Source organism: Magallana gigas, chromosome 8, assembly GCF_963853765.1.
Source record: "Magallana gigas chromosome 8, xbMagGiga1.1, whole genome shotgun sequence".
Lineage (NCBI taxonomy): Eukaryota > Metazoa > Mollusca > Bivalvia > Ostreida > Ostreidae > Magallana > Magallana gigas.
Genome location: NC_088860.1, coordinates 16,915,735 through 16,936,427, shown reverse-complemented (window position 1 = coordinate 16,936,427; position 20,693 = coordinate 16,915,735). Strand labels below are relative to the sequence as shown.

Sequence of the window (20,693 nt, the reverse complement as noted above, 5' to 3'; positions counted from 1 at the left end):
GTGTTGACTTGTCTTGCACGGAAATGTTGATTTTTTTAAGAGTGGAAGTTAAATTACGTTTTTTAAATTCTCTGTAAAAACCAAAGTTTTACTATAGGGTCATGGCACGCATGATCTCAGATTTTCATGAAACTTTTTCAGGTGATTGATACTCATAAGGTATGACATTATCCACCATCAAAATGATGCCCATGACCTTGGTTGCCATGGTAACCAATTTCATTCATTTAGGGCCCAAATACACAGTTTTTGAGTTGGAAAATAAGGTAAACTCAAAGTCACAGAATGGGCTTATTTAAAAACTTTCAAGATATTTCACACATAATATACATTGTACAAATATAGATGTACATGATGCAAGAGAAAAAAAAATCTTGATGTCCTTGTTTATTTTAAAGCTGGTGGCTCAAAGATGGCCAAAATTTCTAAATTTTGATATTTCAATTTTCACCCTGTATTTTTGAAAGTCTCCCAAAAATTGCAGGCAAAGAAAAAATAAATCAATTGCATATTTTAAAACATCATATGTATATAAAATATTATTTATAAAAACTAGAGCGGGTATCTTTTTCGTTTTTGTTTATTTTACTTCCAAAATTTCTTAATTTGACACCTTCCCAACCCCCTAAAAATTTTTATGAAATATTCTTTAAACAATAAGTTGATCATAAAACTCCTTTAAAATAATTTTTCTGCCTAAATAAATGAAAAACTTATTAAATATTTTAAAATATTTAAAATTCAATGTATCAGGATAATTTAATTTGGCTTCATAAGAATTGTTTCTATATGTTTTTTGCAAAGGGCAGATAACTCCAAGCAAGAAAGTCTATTAATTGAGTCTTAACAAATAATAATAGCATGGATTTCTGTTTTTAGATATTTTCCATCAATGAATTAGGTTAACTGCTTGAATAGATAACAATATTTATTATATTAACCACTTTAAGAAGGCTTAAATTGATTTTTTTGTATGATAAAGGGCAGATAACTCCAAATATCAGCACAAGGGGAAAATTATATATCTTTTCAATGCAACTCCAGAAATAAAAATCAACACTTACTTAAAAACTAATAAATAAGTCTTCAAATTAATATTCAAAATATATTCCAAATCATGAAAATAAAACAAAAATACACAACAAAGTGACAATAAATTAATGTTGAATTGCTCAATATTTTAGCGAGTTCAGTTTGTTTATTATTTGTTCATCTAGCATTGTATGTCTGACTGTCTTGTTGGTCTGGGTATTCACTGGACTGTTCTCATCATTTTCCTCAACAATCTGCAATGTTGAAAAAAGTAAAATATTACATGTATGGATCATTTAATAAAATCATTTACAGGAACATGTATGTATTTCGCATAAAATACCACAACAGACATGTTCAAATGTGACTGATTTTTTTTTTCTTTCAAATAAGAAGCAAAATCCTGATGTGTTTATGTTTATTTCCATCACTGTTTGTTTAATTAAGATGGCTCAAATCAGCAAAAAAAAAAAAACAACCCAAAAACAACTTAGGTATGAAATATAACATGATGCGAAAGAAGAATACAAATCAAAAAGGTGAAAAACATTTTTTTTTGGGAGGGGGGGGGGGGGAGAGGTATTTGTATTTTTTTTAAATTTAAGTATCAGTATACAGACAACCTTAAATTATCAATTAAAAAAAATAATAACAACTGAAATTTCATATTGTGAATAACATGAAGAACCTGGGTGATACTGTTAATAATTGGAGAGGGTGTTCGGGGGAGGGATATTTTTGTTTGCCAGGGGAATCTGATGCCTGATTTTTAAAATTTACTCTGTACAATAACATTTAGACCTGAGGTGTATTCATTGAGAAAATCAACAATTAAGCGATGGAAGCTTGAACAGACTAAAAAATTAGTTGAAAGTTATTTGATTTGGATGTGAATATACATACCTTGACCAATTGGAATAAGGACTGCCATGAACTGCATCTTATCTCCATAGACTGCCTTTTTATGATCCTATTTCTTCGCTTGTTCATGAGGTTTTTAAACATATACATGTATATTCCAGAGATTTGGGGTTAATTTAATCAAACCACATCATTGGCACCAGATCTGACTTTCACATATAAAATGCATGGCAATGATGGATTTTTGTAATCGCTGTGGGTACCTCAGAACTATGCTCGTCATGGGTTGACACTCTAGAAGAGTACACACTGCGATTCTTTCAACACCATCAGTCTGGGGTGGGGGTGTTTAATTGTTTTGCATTCCTATATAAGTGTTGCAGGTTGGTAGCTCATTAGCTTCCTTGGTTGAGTGCTGGATTCGTATGTCAGATAACCGAAACGTATGTAGAGGAAAACGCTGTCCTTTTGTACAAGACAGTCACGTGTTAACAAAAGGTTTGAATACAGCACAGATCGGTAATTAAGCTTAATCCAAATAGAGCATGGTTCAATTCATATTCACCAATTCATTAGAGACTATCTCTAAATACATTAAACTTAAATCACATGCTTTCTCCACCGCATTTGATCTATGTTTTCCCAACGTCTGCTTTTGCCATGTTGTTGTGACGTCTTTTTTTGTACTTCAATACAGAAAAGTCAACAAAGGGAAGTAACTTTAAGTTGGATTTTGTGGAAAAGCGGTAACTTCAAATAGTTGTAAGTTAAGGTAGTCCTATACTCGGCACTAAATGGGCTCAATCATTAAAAGCTTAGCTTTAAATGATAAATATACATTCTAGCAATACATATACAAAAGAAAATATGTATGTTTACATGCTAGTTTGTTTGTTATCACCTCTCAGACGGGTGAACCCCCTTGCGAAAATTATTGACAATTATGAAATTTGCCAGACGTCCGTTTTTCTTAAAAATAATTTCCAATTTTGGGAAAATTAGATCTGAACATACAAAAAAGAGTATAAATATTTATTTAAGCCATTCTCATCAATAATTTTGCGCAAATTTTTGTAAGTAAGTACGCTTTATGGACCTGATGTATCAAAATAAAATACAAAAAATGCAATGCTAGTATCGCGTTTGGTAATTTGTTTACTATTTTATGGACTCAAACTTAAATTCATGGTGTTAATTCTATAGATGGACATCTTAGAAAAAAGATTTGGTAAAAAAAATTACATGTTGACGGATTACTTTTCACGCTATAAGCTCTAAACCAAGTAGACCCTGACGAAAAAATCCGTAAAAATCACATTTTGCTACAGTTTTCTGCCTAGATCTGTCAACAATGTTAGATATCATTTAAACATTAATTAATTGAAGATTGATTAAATTCGAAATTGCTTCTGTCTCTTAATTTAAACCGGTTTTAGTAAAAGAAAAAGAAAAATTCGGGGGGGGGGGGTCAAAACAAAGAAGATATAAGCATACCTGAGATCCCGGTTAATCAGAAACTTCGTTTTTCATTTTACTTTAACAGAATCAAGTTTCTCAATATTAATCATTTCTATCTCTCATAGAATACATATATTACCGTTCTAATTGCTTATTATTGCCATTGTTTACAACAGCGATGTAGAGCAAAATCAATACCGGGTATTAAAAACGCTTTGTAAAAGTCGATCCAATATTGTAAAATCCGTATTATGACGTAGTGCGATACTCGGACTACTTTAAAGCCAGTGAATATACCCAAGCCAATTTTGATTGTATTTATTAGACCGAGGTCTTATCTTATTACAAAAATGTTTATTCCCGTTTTCAATTGCCTGCTTAAAATTAAATTGATATTATTTAGTGTGCCTGTTTTTCACTATTTTATAAGCTAAATCTATGAAACAAAAACCGATGGTATTGTTATCTGTACATTTCACTTAAATCAATTTATGTGTACAAGTGCATCGATTACTTGCTTATAAAATTAAACCAATGTCATGATCAAACCTTCATGCATTTAGGGAGCATACGAGTTATTTATATAATGGTACTCTATATGTCATTTTGGCCAGAAGCAAAATGTTTCAATGTCGTTGCTATGGAAACTGAGTATGAACTGTCAAAAATATACCCACAGAGAGTCTTCATATGGAACACTCTTTCAAGTCAGAGAGATAAAATTCAATTCTATGATAGTGCGTGGCCACGTATTTTTGGTGTTTACAGAGAATTGATGTTAAAATAAAGATTTTTGTCCCCCGCCGCAACGCGGAGCGGGGACATAGAAATGCCGGGCGTCCGTCCGTGTGTCCGTGCGTCCGTGTGTCCGTCCGTCACACTTTTTTGTAAGCGCTCGCATGCCTACAAATTTTGACGGATTTTCATTAAATTTATACCAAATGTTTATAATACTAATACTTTGGTCAAGTTCGAAAATCAGCATTGGTCGATACTTTTTGTTGGAGTTATGGGACTTTGACCACAATAATGACTCCGTTTTATCCAAAAATTGACCTTGTAAGTGCTTTCATGCCTACAAATTTTACGGATTTACATGAAATTTATACCAAATGTTTATACCACTAATACCTTGGTCAAGTTCTTAAATCAGCCTTGGTCGATACTAGTATACTGCTTGACCGGCGGGGGACCCAGGAATTCTATTCTTGTTAAGGTAATGAGAACATTAGTTTTAATTTTATTTCAGTTAAATAAACATGCGTAATAGTTTGTAAAACAAAAAAATCAAGACGCTTTTTGAGACAAAAATAATTACAGAACAATTTGTTCGGCGATTCTTTAACAGACGGGTGTATTATTGTACTATTACATGTATGTAGTTTAAAGCTTTACCTTAAACTGATTTTGCTATCATTATTTGTAAAGTTTTAATTTCGTGGTTCCTCTTTTAATTAATTTATTCACACGCACGATTCAATTATGCATACGTTATTTTCTATATTTATCCGTATTAAGCACACATAAAAGCATTGAGGATTAGTTATGACCTTCTCATGATATTGATGGCTTGAAAAAACATAACTGTACCAAATTGGTTATTGTATGATTTCTTACACATAAATGCATTCTACAATTAATTTTATAGCGGTCCCGATGGTGGGGGTTCTGGTTTGCAATGCGTGTTTAATTTTTGCGATAAAACAAGTAAATAAAAAAGGATTCATATTAATAATAAAAATCAAATTAAAATTACATTTGATATGCTTCATTGATATTGGTCTATATTATGTGTGGCAAATATATGTCATGATAAATATCAAACAAATCCTTAAATGATTCCAGAGTGTTTTTTCCCCGTATTTTACTGCTTTAAAGGAATTATGTAGAAAATAAAACAATATTTTGACATTCTATATTATTTTTATAAAGGGAAATTTACCCTGGTACCTATATTCAATTAAGAATTGAAGATAATTGTATCAAAGAAATAACTGACCGGAAAACGTCATCAATGCGGGGAGCGCATTGTAGCGCATTGATGAAAAAGTTTTCCGGTCAATTTTTTTTTTTTGATACGTCGATCAATAGAAAAATTATCATCTTCATTTCTTATCATTTAATAAAACATTTTTAAATCAAAGAATGTGAAGTGTCATTGTTCAAAAATGTAAATAATGTAGATGAAGCGGTGCGTATGAATACAAAACAACAACAGCAAAAATATCAAAATGGATGCGCCATCAGCTGATGCAGAGCTATTGCGCTGAATTTAATGGATTAAACATATATAGTGAGTTAAAATCTGAACCGGCTGAATTGAAAATGAAAGGAAAATACATGCGATAGCTTGTGATATTATTCACTGTGCAGAAAGATTCCTAATAAAACTAGTTTTCATATGAGATCGCTGGAATATACAGCTGGACTTAACCATCCAAGGAGAGGCGATCGTGGACGAAAATGGTTGATATGTCGACAAAGAATAGTATGTATTAGCAACTTTTGTAAACGTTGTGGTGACTAGATAGCCAGTGATGTACTTAAATCGCATATCTGCCGCTTGGAATGCGCCGAAGGAGTTGATGCATTACTCATGCACATGTAGTTTTGGTTTACGATGCCTATTATTCTGATGACCGATCATGTACGTGTGTAAATTTAATCAAAGTACTGAACTACTGAAAGCCGGGCTCTTTTGGTGTGTCGTCACGTTATGCATATTGTGTAGTAAAGACTCTCTCTCTCTCTCTCTCTCTCTCTCTCTCTCTCTCTCTCTCTCTCTCTCTCATGCTTTTAATGTCGGTAATGCGTCAGAAAGCGACTAACTATGAACAAATATATGTCTGTCTAGTAGAAAAAAGTTCAACAGTTGCTGCCTTGAATTTTGCAACAAGCGTTATATACTCAATCCCCATTTCTTTAGTGCGCAGCAAAGTAGTTCATGGAAATTCATGCGCATTTTATGTGTCCAAAATGCATAGTCATGTTTTTAAAAAAAACCACGTTATTGATAAGAAAACTAAAAAAGATCAATTCTCTCGAAAATAAAAAAAAAGAAACAAAATACCGACACTTTTGACAAAACGTGGCTCTTTGTGTAGCTTTTTGGTATAGCGGAAGCTTTTACTTTGAGGCTGTTTGGTTTTTTGTTTACTTTTGAAGTTGTGCTATTAATAGTAACATTGGCGATTTGCCTGCCTACAGCCAGGACTCTGCTTTCAGCAGAGCCCGGCTAAAAATCATCCGTTACCAAATTTGAACAGCAGTGTTACCGAGAAAGTGTATAGGTCTATATGTTCGTTATAATTATTCTGGAAAAGGAAAAGCCAGCCTCGCTGTAATGTTGATTGATCTCAAGCAGACGAAGTCGTGATAAGACGCTTAATTTTCTATTTCGTGAATCAAATAATGTGTTTTGTTTATTTTTGAAGGTTAAACTTCCAAGTTTTTATGTTTATAAAATTATATTTTTTTGCTGACAATAAAACAGACACAACTTGACATTTTGTTGACAGTGTTTAGTTTGGAAATTCGCGTTCTATAAATAGTGTTAGATCAGAACAGTTGAGAAAAGTAGATCCGGCAAAATTTTATTGATGCAGGTATCAAAGAAATTTTTCGACCAATTAGAAGCGCCAATATCTCACCAAACGAATTCATATTAAATGATTTTGACATCATTTTAAAGAGGAGGTCAAGAGCTTGTTTAATGCCATTTTTGGAGAGACTGTAGGTAATCTAGATATATTACATTAGTCAAAAATGGACAAAACTCCGAGATTTGTTACTTTTATCCTTCATATTTCATAGAAAATGGTTGTTTATAACATGATTTTTCATTTTGTTTACCAAAAATTTAAGCCCAGGTACACCCTATGAAACAAAAATATTGTCATTAAAAGAATTTATATATTGAATTTTAGAAACCTGTAGGTACCTTTCATTTACTAGATCTTGACCTTAAAATAACTCTTTGGAATTGATTTCGTCGTTATATATCTCTTAAATTTATTGTATTCATTTTTTACACGAATTTCGAAAGCACAAGTGTCCGAGTATCAGTATCCCGTGTTATCTTCAACTTTACAGTTACCAATAGATATAATATTGTCACGAGATTTCTTCTGTGTGTTCTATGCTACTGTTAAACAGATAAAAGACTGCGAACGATAGCATTGTCTAGCCGCCTAACTAAAAGTCATTTTTGAAAGTTGTCTAATTAAAGTTAATTTTTTATAATAATGTAAACATTTATGTATATTTTCATTAAATATAAATGAGCTGGTCAAACAAAGCGAGATAACTTTGTATTTTGGGTTAAAATAGCTCATTTCATGATCGAAAATAACGGAAAACGGAAATGTTTTTTAAAACATCTTTCCCCCCGTGAAACAAAAGTTCCTTTTGAGGGGTTTTAATTATTGTTATTTAGCATATTTTTACCAAAGGGTTTGTTATTTCACGGGGGGGGGGGGGGGGGGGGCATATGTCTACAGACCGAAATACATTCCAAAAAAAAAGAATTTTGCGTTGTAAATTTTCGAAAACTAATTAACAGATATGAATTTTAATGAAATTTTACTTTAATACATATCGTAAATATGTTATTTTTAAGTTTTTATGCACATATTGGCCGCTAAATAAAATTTTCCTCACTCATAGAGACCGATTTCAATGAAATTTTTTAGACCCCGCGTTAGCAAAACTTTTGTTTAAAAATAAATAATTTTATTACAAATTTTGTTTTGATATAAATTGATTAGGATTTGATTATACTTTTTAGAAGAAAACTTAGTTTTTGAATATCTGACAGAAATTCCGAAATATTTGGATGTAAAATGTAGGCGGGAAACGGGCGTTAGCGTTCGCAGTCCTTTACTTCATTTGCTGCCTCTGCACTTCCTTCTGCTGTATATGTTTATAACACCAGCATTAATCAACATTAGCTGTTGCAACACCGCATCCGTTACCCGCTTCACTCACCCCTGTTAATGTTATTGTCATTTAAATTTTAGAGCACGTTGTTTTATTTGACCCTTTCAGTTTCGCAGTAAAAATCGTTCCTCGTGTTCATAGTCTTTTTCATAGAATCTAGGTACTTGTAGTCAAATATAAATTCTAGACGTTTATTGATTTTAAACATTATCTTCATTAATTGATGGATAGAATGTGTTCAAGAAATAAATGTGACAATGCAAGAAAATAGTTTTTTCTGTTGTTGCAACAATTAATATGCTTATTAGAGATCCCCCCTAAGGGATTGTTTTTGATCCGCGCCTGACCTAATATAGCATCAATAGTGAAACAGACTATACTATTTTATGCAGAACGTTCCTTGAAAATGGCTCGATATACTAAGTTTTTATACAAAACAGACACCCATTATTTTTTTTTTAAACATGGTTTTGCACACAACAAGCATCAAACATGGCACCTCTGGATTTATTATATACTAGGAACGATAAAGAAAACATACCTAACACATTGGCAGGGGTGTCACAGTCCATTAACACTCCGCGAAAGAAATTTATCTCTGGCGTGTTAAATCTGCATTACATCATATTGATGATTGAAGCCAAGTCTTGCATTTACATGATATTAAATTCTGCTGTTCTTTAAAAAATATATCAATCTCATAGGCGTCGAACCGTCGCAAAGTTAGACCTAACCATGAGGCACATAGCAGAATAGAGTGTTCAGCCCCCCCCCCCCCCCCAGTTTTTTTTGCAGGAAATATTATTGTTCATTAATGTACCTTTGAAAGATTGAGAAGTTGGAGTCATAGGGAAACTAGCTCCCCCCCCCCCCCCCCGGATTAGGAATATCGTGATTTTTGAAGGAGAAAAAATTTTGGTAGGTGTAAGATTTTTTTTATTGGAGCTATAGGTATACCTCCCCCCCGGATGAGGATTTTCATATTTTCATGATTTGGAAAAAAAATTATGGTTTTTTTTGTTTTGGAAGTATAGGTTTAACCCCCAACCCCCCCTTCCCATGGATTAGGGGATTAGGATTTTTATGATTTTGGGAATTAGGTTTTTTCTCTCAATATTTCTGAGGATCAATCTAGCCCCCCCCCCTTTTAATTTGCTTCCGACGCCAGTGAATCTTAACAGAATTACCTACGATTTTATATGTATTCTATCTAAAGGAAAAGAAAATGACAATTGTTTCAGAAACAAACTTAGGTTTGTCACTTAATTGGTTCACAAAATTGAGTGAATTTTATACCATTTTTTAAGTATTTCGTATGGAAATGTCATTGAAAAACATGTCAGTAATTTATTTTTATCAATTTCATAAATAACACAAAACAATCCCGAAAGAAATTAAACCCGAATCTGTTACATATTTGCAAACAGACTTATTCAGAGAAATACACACACATTGTAAAAAGTTATCAAATAAAATACATTTCATTTAAAAAAAATATTTCATTAATCATATTTTGCTGCTACTTTCTCTATCGCATCACTGGTTAATCGAAACAGATGCCATTCTTGCACTTCTGTCAAATCTATTGCTCCTTGATGTTTGTAAAATTTCATGGCAGATTTGTTCGAATCCCGAACAATGAATTGAACTCTTCCACAGTTTTGTAAATCAGCAACCTACAAAGCAAAACAGAAACAATTTAATTGAACACTTTTCGAAGCAATAAACGACGTTGTTTAGCAAAGCATTGCTTAATATTTACAACCTGTTTAACCTAAACTATAAACACCTAAAACCATTTATCATAGAGTAATTTATTCCATAAATTACATTATTTATTAATTATTGCATTGAGACATGATAACCATGATTATGCAAATTACCCTTCTCCTCCCTCTTCAGAATAAAGTCGCAAACTAGGTTTAACCTAGATAAAGTTTCTTACCTTACAGACAGACCCAATCAATTTTGATCCTATGCCCTTACTGCGGTACTCGGGAACCACGTAGATATCCTCCATGTGAATGCATTTACCTTGCCAGGTAGAATACGTATTGAAGTAAATAACGTACCCGATAAGCCTTAATGTATCTAAAGAGAGAAAGCCTATAGTGTATGGCACCTACAAGAGACTTATTTGAAAGTTGGATAAAGACACTACTACTACAATTTTTGCTGTTTTTGAGGTCAAAACATGTACGATGATTTAGCTACCCGAGAAGGACAAAATTCACCGAGCAGGAAGCGAGTTGAGTATTGTACATTGATGGTAGCTAAACCATGGCATTGATAAAAAAAAAACCATAGCAATCATTCTTTTATCATATAATTCAGTGAAGAATTGATACAGACATATATCAAATTGAGTGTTATTAAAGTAGTCCGAGTATCGCACTACGTCATAATACGGATTTTACAATATTGGTTCGACTTTTACAAAGCGTTTTTGATACCCGGTATTGATTTTGCTCTACATCGCTGTTGTAAACAATGGCAATAATAAGCAATTAGAACGGTAATATATGTATTCTATGAGAGATAGAAATGATTAATGTTGAGAAACTCGATTCTGTTAAAGTAAAATGAAAAACGAAGTTTCTGATTAACCAGGATCTCAGGTATGCTTATATCTTCTATGTTTTCACCCCCCCCCCCCCGATTTTTCTGTTTCTTTTACTAAAACCGGTTTAAATTTAGACAGAAGCTATTTCGAATTTAATCAATCGTCAATTAATTAATGTTTAAATGATATCTAACATTGCTGACAGATCTAGGCAGAAAACTGTAGCAAAATGTGATTTTTACGGATTTTTTCGCCAGGGTCTACTTGGTTTAGAGCTTATAGCGTGAAAAGTAATTCGTCAACATATAATTTATCTTACCAAATCTTTTTTCTAAGATGTCAATCTATAGAATAAACACCATGAATTTAAATTTGAGTCCATAAAATAGTAAAAAATTTACCAAACGCGATACTAGCATTGCATTTTTTGTATTCTTTTTTGATACATCAGGTCCATAAAGCGTACTTACTTACAAAAATTTGCGCAAAATTATTGGTGAGATATGGCTTAGATAAATATTTATATTCTATTTTGTATGTTCAGTTCTAGTTTTCCCAAAATTGGTAATTATTTTTAGGAAAAACGGACGTCTGGCAAATTTCATAATTGTCAATAATTTTCGCAAGGGGGTACACCCGTCTGAGAGGTGATAACAAACAAACTAGCATGTAAACATACATATTTTCTTTTGTATATGTATTGCTAGAATGTATATTTATCATTTAAAGCTAAGCTTTTAATGATTGAGCCCATTTAGTGCCGAGTATAGGACTACCTTAAGCGAAGATTTCAGTTTGAAGCCATAGCCGAACAAATTGAGAAACGCGATATTACATTAGAAGATCTATATTTTTAGTCCATTGAAGAGAAAATCAAATGGTATAATGACCTCCTAGGTCAAATGCAGGTGAATGTAACGTTTTTTTTTCTCCTAGATAGTTGGATATGGGCCAACCAGAGAGCTAGGAATTAATCAATCCTATAATTAATTTTTTATAATGTAATACTCATTGTGATAATTGTATAATATACATGTATATCGGAGACAAGTAAAGACATGTAAATGTATACGAATAGCTGTTGTAATTTCACTATAGAAAAGTTGCTTAAATTTCACCAAAAGAAACAGTTATTAAAACTCCACCAGATAAAGAACACAGGACCATTAAAGCTTTTTGCATGTTAAGGACTTTTTGCATTTAAGGATTAATTTGTTTGAATTTTACATAACCATACATCTGAGTATAGGCCACTACTTTTTTAGAGTTTGTTTATGTATGCTACTGTTTTTGCCGTCACCATATTTTACTTGCTATAGTACATGTAAATATCGCCACAGTGAATGTAGAAAGAGTCATACCATTTTCTTCACACTCTGCGACAAAGCACTGGAATTTTGTGTTGTCACCAAAACCATCTTCTCGAAATTCTACAACAGAAGTTTCAAAAACATTTTATCGAGTATGTCCTCATGGTTTTAAATGTAGAACATTATTCCGGACACCAAAAAACGTGATATACTTGGAATCATTATATTTCGTGGTGGCTCAATTTTTGTGGAATTCGTTGGCACATGTACCTCTCAACCAAGAATTAACATCCTCCATGAATTAATAAATTGGGTTATAAAGTCATATTTCCTTTTGTAGGTATAAAAAAATACACGAAATTACGTCCCCACGAACCCATAAATTTTTCAGCAATCCACGAAAATTTGCCCCCACGAATTTTAATGATTCCACGGTATTACGATATAAACCCACATGCTTACTAGTTACAGGTATGTTTTAAGACCCTAAGAAAAAGCTATCAAGCCATTATCATAAAAGTCTTTAGATAGCCATGCAGTTAAAATAATTAAGACAGCAGAATATCAAGACCTCGATAAATTTAAATGAAGCAACTCTTCAATACAGGGACAATTAGTATCTTACTCTCTAGACTAATTTTCATCTGGTCCTGGTGTTTCTCATGAATGGCCAATTCCTATAAAAGAAAAAGTATTTTACATTTCATTTTATATATTCTTAATTATCATATTGAGACTTAAGAAGTTCTTTATATTTCGTTTGAAGAAGAAAAAATGCATTATATTGATTATATTATGCAATGTAAAAAGTAAATTAAGAGGAGACGTTAATCACAATACTTTGGTTGATCACGTGACAGTTTTTAGAGAATATAAAGTAAAATTTAAAAAGCATCGTCGAAGTCAAGTTGTCAGATATAATCTGTAAATAATATGAAGAACCATTTACAAAAACACAAGTGATTAATATAATTAAAGATATATTTTTATATTAATCAATATTCTATTAATGTTAATATAAATTCAAAGAATATATTACATTTTTATGCTTCAAAACAAAAATTGGCACAAAAAGTCATAGTTCCAGAAAAAGGTATAGGAATGATTCCTATTGCAGTATATTCTTTAAATGCCAAGAAAGTGGCAACGGAAACTTTGTATGTTATACAAGTAAAGAACATGCTATAATATATGAAATCGACAATGTACGACGTTTGTGTGTTAACAAGACGTGTTTAGCGATTCATGCACGGATCTGGGTGAATAAGTATAGAAACGGGTTGAAATCTTCCTATGACCAAGTGAAATGGAAGATGATGATTTTTATAGGAAACTCTTTAGAATAAGTAGACAATTGTACGATTGATACACGATATTCCCATGAATAGTTACGAGTTGTTTTTCTCCGAAATCCCATTCGGTGTGTTATTAATAAAGCGATTAATAAACAAATTCATGATAGCACTTTTGCATAAAATGCCAACCTGAAAATATTCTTAATTTCACAACATAAGATAAAAAATGCAATCGGCCTGTAGACCTTAATAAAAGATATATGAAACACGTACAAGAAAGTGTAAATTTGCGAGTTAATGTTACCAACGAAATCCATTTTGTGACAATTTCTGCAGTTGTTCTTAAAATTGTTCTAATAATTTGCTGACGGGAGTTTCTCACTGTAATTTTAAAAGAACAAGGTAGTGATACAATGTATCACTATTTCGGAATACTAACCAGTCGTATTTTCGTATTAAGTCGTAGTTCAATCGCAAAATTCTTGCATTGCACTTACCCTCAATCATTCGCTTGTGAGTATTTTCGTATTGCGTTCGCATCAAATCGAAATTCATTCCCATTCATTCGGAAGTGCAATCGGGGAAGACTCAAGAAACAATCGCAGAAACTCGTAGAAAACTCGAGATAGATTGTAGGATAGTTGTAGCATCGATGTTTCGCGAGTTTCACACGAAAGTCTACGCTTAAAATTTATTCTGTGAGCACGTTTGTAATGTCAAAACAATAACTATAAATAATCGTGTTTTGCGATTTCCTGCGGTGAAGGAACGTAGCATACGACTTTTGCTACATGTACACTGTATTTGGAACTCCGAATAAATGCAGTCATTGAATTTGCACACAAACGTGGCTCAAAATCATGACAGTGTTACAGGGACGTAAGCTACTCAATTTGAATAACAATCTAAAAATTGGTTTATAAAAGTCTCATTAATGAAGTTTAGACCTTGAGACCACGTGACTATTATTGATATATTTACTAGAGAAGAATGCCAGGCTGAACACGAAGGAGATTCTTTTTGGAAAATCTCTCCATTCACTACTTTCTTCCGCTATGTTTATATTTATCTCTTTAATTGACTGATGTACATAAAATGCACTTGTTTTTTTTTTATTATAAAATTACCATTGTTAAACTGTAAAAGGATTGAAATCTACGGCTTAACTAATTTTTTCTTTCGTTGCTTTTTTTTTTAAAGTTTTCATTGGGCCATCGTTATCCAAGAGAACCCCATATTACACGGAAGTATCGATGATATAAAATTGCTTTGTTCAATTTATAATTACTACAAGACTTTATATCCATTATAATAACTTTACCGTTTGTTTACTTTTATGATATGATCTTACGACTATATTTAAAATCTTTATTAATGAGACCTCTATATACCGATTCTAGATTGTTATTCAAATGTTTATGTTACCATAATAAATAAATAATAAATAATTGATCAATAATATAGATTGACAGCTACATGTATATTAGTTAAGAATGTTGACCGAAGCTAGGAGAAATGACCGTTTCCTAAATTAATGTGTTAGATATCAGTAATTATTATAACATTCTGTCGTCTCATCATTTTAAAATTTAACAGGATTTCAATATCTGACTCGAAAGACATCCTTGCGTAAGTAATCACGGAAGCGTATCAATACTACATAATCATTTACGAAGTGATACCTGGTCGGGAAAGTTTGAACTCCTGGGTATAGGCGAACTAATCTATCCTATTGATGAACTCATCCATCATCTATTACAAAAACCAAGTTGCTGGCATCAATTTAACATTGAAAGGGTATAAAGTACACATGGTTTACATATGGCTGACGTCATAAAATCAAAGTATCAAACATAATTATTTCATCGTTACACAACATTCATAAAGAAAAATAATTCATCTAATATCAATAAACAGAGAACTTTAAGTTATTTTGAGAACGACTTTTTTTTCGCGCGGAAGGTTTTTCAGAAGATAAGGATAATAGTTATTCAGGTCCAATCAAGGATGAATGGCCTCAAGGTTTATGGAATACAAACCGGGGTATATCCCGTACACTCTAGATTGGACCAGGATAACGAATTTATTTCCTATGTTATACAAAAGTTGTGTTATTTAAAATTATATTGTTTTACCAGTGGTTTGCAACTTGAAAATCAATTAATATTTGATATTGTGCTAAAATCCATTTATTCATACCAAAATGATATTAAGAAATATTGATTTTGACAAATTATCTATTCATTAACTTCATTGAACCTTTACAATATTTTGTGCAAAGATCTATATGTGCATTTGTAATCAAGACGTCACATTTTAGTTACATCCGGCTTTAGCAGGTGCTACGGGAAATTTACAGCCGGCTTGTTACCAGATCAGATTTCGCGTTATAAACGATAAAGGAAATAAATTAAAATCATGGCATTCAAAATGTCTATGTCGTCCATAATGAAGTTCACATCACAACTTCATCGTGTGATATCCCATCAAAAAGTATGTTAATATCGTTTTGGGCAACGGCTGCGGACAAATTTTCCTCTTAAAAAGTAATAAGAGAAAACGTGCCATTTTCATCATTTCTGACTATATCTTAGAAATATGACATAATGCTGAAGTCATTATTATCTTTTGAACACAAAATAAAGTGCGTAATATAATACTTTATACACATACATCTATTCAAGATACTACAAGTGTATATGATGATTGATTATATTTAAAAACTGTTAAACAACTGTTTGTAAAGTTGACAAATATTACCCAAAAAACTGTAATATCTTAAAATATTTTGTATTCAGGTACCTTTTACTCCAAATCAAATTGTTACCTTTAAAATCATTGCCAAGATCAAAACGGCCGGTAAAAAATACTGTACAGGAAAATATTCGCCCCGTTTTATTTTCGCCCCTTTCGCCCTCCTTGTCAGCGGGCTATTTTAAGCTTCAGGGTGAGCAAATTCAAAACACTTTTCAATTAACTGTGATAAAAAGAAAGGGTGTCTATTTTTAGTGCATTTAGCGAATTTAAAACTGAGAAAACGATATGCAAGTGTCGAAGGGCGAAAATAACACGGAGCGAAAATAACCCTGTATACAGTATGCAGTTTTTTTTAGAGTTGATTTTAATCCACTCTCCTACTATGCAGTTACTCTTGCAAGACGAAAGTGAAAAAGTGCATGTTTGGACCTTAGCATGAATGGAAAATCATCACCGCTGACAAGACTTAATACTTGGAAAATATCGATAAGCAAGATTTTAAATGGTATGAACTATTTATATACTATATTTTTTTGGTAGTCATATGTATTCCTACGCCAGTTCAATAAAACCTGCTGTCATTGATTGCCAAAAGAGCCATTTCTAGAGCCTAAACTTAATTGTTATTTGTTTGTTAAAAATTGCTAAATTACTGATACATAATGCAGCGAAGAGTTCTATATTTTGATATTACACAACATGATTCATATTTCAATGGTTTTCCGTCTATAGCTCGGAATTCTTGTCAGAAAGTACCTGAAATAATAGTAAATTATCCAATCATTATTCAATCATTCGAAAACTACTTGGAGATAAAGACGGGGACCTAAAATGTTCATTTATTTTATTTGTGACTCATGTCACATGCCATTTTTGGGAATTATAGGGCCTCAAACAGAAATGATAATTATCCTGATATTTTTGCTAAATTTTGACATGGAAATTAATTATTTGAAAAAATCAAACAAACATTTATAGTTTGAACTATTATTTTAATACAGAATGAAGTTGAACACATGTTGTGATTATAAAAGTAAAATCTTAGTCAAAGTTTAAAACTTCTTGCTTAAATGGTGGCTTCAAAGGCCAGTACATAATGAACTCAACAACAGATGTTACAAAATTTTGGAATAAATAAATCATAACGCAAATTAAAAAAAGTAATAGTAATGCCATCTTTTAAAAACTGTGCATACAATTAGACATACATTTAAAAGTTTCATTTAAAAGTAAAGCAAGTAGGGGTCACACCTCATATAATTTGAGATATAGCATGAAATAAGCTAATTTTTGGTCAAAATTAAAGTTATTTTTTTATGAACTTTTATGAAATACGTATAAGCTATTATGCCAGAATATATCGATAGAAATGTCAAAATATTGTTTAAATATGATTTTAGAACATTATGAATATATCGTAATACACAAACTATCTAGAAGTTTGGTCTGCGCTGAAAATTAGGAAGCTAAAGTAACAGTACTCTAAAACTAGGGAGTTATGAAATTGTTCATTTCCTTCTTGAAAACCTTCCGCCACAAAATATAGTCCCTTACTAAACTCTGTAAAAATGTAATTTTTTAAAAACAATTTTATTCAATAAAATTTGGCACTGTAAAAAATATAAACATACTATTAGAACTAATATATGATGCAGAATTTTCAGACTAAATGTGACCCAAAATGGCTTCCCAAAACCTAAAGAGCGAAACTCTTGAAAAAAAAATGTGCTTTATTATTCAAATACTGCAAAGAAACTATTTGCCATGCGGGGTTACATATCGTTGATTTTAAAATAACAACCAATATAATCAACTTCCGTCAGTACTTCAGGACTTTGATTTATAAAGTTTTATATGTATGTTGTAAATTTGTTAACCCTACCGTTATTAAATCGAAAATCCCTGGGCAGTCCTTTACTTCCGCTTTCCGTATTACAATACACATGGTCCTTTTAAGTCAAGCCTGTAGGTCTATTAGATCTGCTCAAATTATTCGAATATTAACATATAAACATCTCTTGGTACTCTCAAACGTTTCCTTTCTTTATATCTGTCAACTTCCGACATCACATCCTATACCTGTTTTACCATGTGCGGCATACACACAGCGTAGGAACGGAAGTGTACAGTTTATGGTACCGCTGTTCGTCGAAGCGAGAGAACAAGAAGCGCTGCATACAGTATTTTCGTCGTAGATTGAAAATACGTAATAACTATTATCTGGACGGACAATGTCTCGATTTTTATATAGTAGTAAACTAGAATAAGTTTATACTCATCATTTCCATCCTTAAATCAAAAAGTTTCTCTTTGGGAAAAAAATATTTTTGGATCAAAATAGTACAAAAATTCAATGAGAAATTGAATCACAATATCTAGAGAAGTGTTTCTCATTTTCTTTGACAAAAAATAATGTTTCTTGTTGTAAAAAATACTTTCCTAATATGTTAACTTTGAGACAAAAAAGTTACATATATGAAGAAAGCAATAAGTACTTTGAAACTGAAGTTTTTCTGGCCATACCTCGATATTGTTTACTGTACGCGTAGCTCTTACTTGTCTGTACGGGTAGCTCTGATTCGCAGTACGTTATAACTTCGTGTATGTAACGATACGCTCATTACCAACCGATGTCCAATGTTGCGATGGGGCATGATAAGGATGGCGATTCTTTTCACGATCAAGATGGAAGATGACTAGGAGTTGAGATTGAACCCCGACGGCCCCATTTACACACACACACGTATATGGCCCGAATGACCATATCGACAAATTTTAACAGTCTCGATCGCCACGACAGACCTCAAGATACTTTGAGATTTGGTACGATTACTCTACGATAATGACAACCATTGTATTGATGAATGAGGTTTGCATTTTGATTTTAATATGCCATAGGGCACAGGCGCATGATGCAGATTGAAGGATGATTTTTATTAACGACAGTTGTAATGCGCCGTATTGATTGAATCGGTTTTCATTGGTTGAATCGGTTTTATTATCAAAACCGATTTGGTTTGACTTTTCCTATAGCGTCACGATCATTTCTGTCAGCTACGTCATGCATAAATTATACACGCCGCCGGTGTGAAAACTATATGATTGGTTAACTCCTATTTTTAGGCCGAGTTATCAGTATACGCTTATGCAATGCCAGAGCTGAAGGATTTCTCAGAACAGTTTATTTCCCCCCAATATTATTCATTCAAAATCGACTATCCCGTATGTTTAAATTCTGTGCTAAACTCACTCTCTCTCTCTCTCTCTCTCTCTCTCTCTCTCTCTCTCTCTCTCTCTCTGTGTAAACGGGCTTTAAACCATAGCCTCAAGCTACGGTCCAGAGTACGGCGTTATAAAAAATATAATATTTAAAAGTTGCATGTGCTAAGCGTTCATTTCATGTAAATACCGTAAATGTATAACGCACATGTATTACCTACTAACTTGCCAGTCAAAGTGATAGGTATGAATTCCTCGATTTCTACACCTTTCGATCGGCAATCGACAGTCAATAAAAGTATATTGAACGATGGTGTGAAAGAACGAGACAGAAGTGGAGAGTGCAAGGAGGTTTGTACATGTGCGTCTTCATTAGGCAAGTGTCCGATTCGTTTTTCTTCTGTTGCCCTATCACTTTCGGTGTAAATATATATACTAAAATATCCACAAACCATTTACTGCAGATTTCTTTATTTTACCTGTCTCTGAACCCCCGATCACCCGCTCCATACATGAACACTGGTTTGTTTACATACATAAAAAATACAGTTCTTGATCCGCTTTCCGAGTACGGTTAAAGGTTGTTTAATAGGAGAAAGTTTGGGGCTGGTAAAGCTACAATTATTAACAGTAGTAAACTAAATGAAGACTTATTTAAATGGATTATTTGCACAAAATGTGGTATGGTATGATGTAAATATTTTTAAAAAATAGTGTTATTTTTATACGCGGCAAATTGCCGTAAAGTTTTTTTGTACATGTAAGTATTGTATGCACTGTAGCTTTATATTTTCTAACCCAAAATTTATACACAGAGCTACAGCTATATATGTTATGTACAGTATGTATTGTTTTATCACAAGTGTACACTTTACCCATGTGAATTTTTCATTTTCTGATATGTTGTTGTTCTGTTCGTGCATAATTTAGTCTTAGTTAACCAGCAGCCAATCAGCGGTAAGCTGAATCCACCAATAAAAAAACTGTGGTTAAGGTGCGGGTATTGTTTATGTATGACGTAGCTGAAAAAGTTGAACGCGACGCGATCGGAAAAGTCAAACCAAATCGGTTTTAGTAATAAGCTTAATAGATGTTGATGGGCTGATCGGGAGACGGAAGGGATCAAAATAATTTTTTAACGATGAGTTTCAAGTGAAACTTCCATGTGATGCGACTGATTTAAATAAAAGATGGCGGCGATGTCTACCTTGTGTCTATTATTAGGTAGACGGTTTTTATTTTTTAATATGAGAACAATTT

The 20,693-nt window shown here is 32.5% G+C and overlaps 1 protein-coding gene across 2 annotated transcripts; it reads right to left on the bottom strand.

The window, feature by feature from the left end:
• Nucleotides 1–9,614: 9,614 nt before the first annotated feature.
• LOC105344591 (thialysine N-epsilon-acetyltransferase) lies at nucleotides 9,615–18,419 on the bottom strand. 2 transcript variants are annotated; one of them, XM_066068154.1, is made up of 5 exons: nucleotides 15,140–15,352; nucleotides 12,788–12,839; nucleotides 12,214–12,282; nucleotides 10,235–10,380; nucleotides 9,615–9,965 (listed from the first exon to the last, which is right to left on the bottom strand). In XM_066068154.1, the coding sequence occupies exons 2-5, from the start codon at nucleotides 12,804–12,806 to the stop codon at nucleotides 9,792–9,794; spliced, it is 408 nt and encodes a 135-aa protein (XP_065924226.1). In that variant the 5' UTR covers nucleotides 12,807–12,839; nucleotides 15,140–15,352; the 3' UTR covers nucleotides 9,615–9,791. The 2 variants fall into 2 exon arrangements, with proteins under 2 accessions (XP_065924226.1, XP_034328517.2); XM_034472626.2 differs by lacking the exon at nucleotides 15,140–15,352 and adding an exon at nucleotides 18,097–18,419 and having other exon boundaries at nucleotides 9,617–9,965.
• Between the last annotated feature and the right edge of the window lie 2,274 nt (nucleotides 18,420–20,693).

Excerpts from the sequence above, each read along its gene's own strand:
- LOC105344591 (XM_034472626.2), bottom strand. The coding sequence starts at position 18,159 with ATGTGTATTGTAATACGGAAAGCGGAAGTAAAGGACTGCCCAGGGATT. Across the intron at positions 12,840-18,096 it reads GGATTTTCGATTTAATAACG|GAATTGGCCATTCATGAGAA; the intron begins GTAGGGTTAACA and ends TTTCTTTTATAG. Across the intron at positions 9,966-10,234 it reads TGATTGGGTCTGTCTGTAAG|GTTGCTGATTTACAAAACTG; the intron begins GTAAGAAACTTT and ends TTTGCTTTGTAG.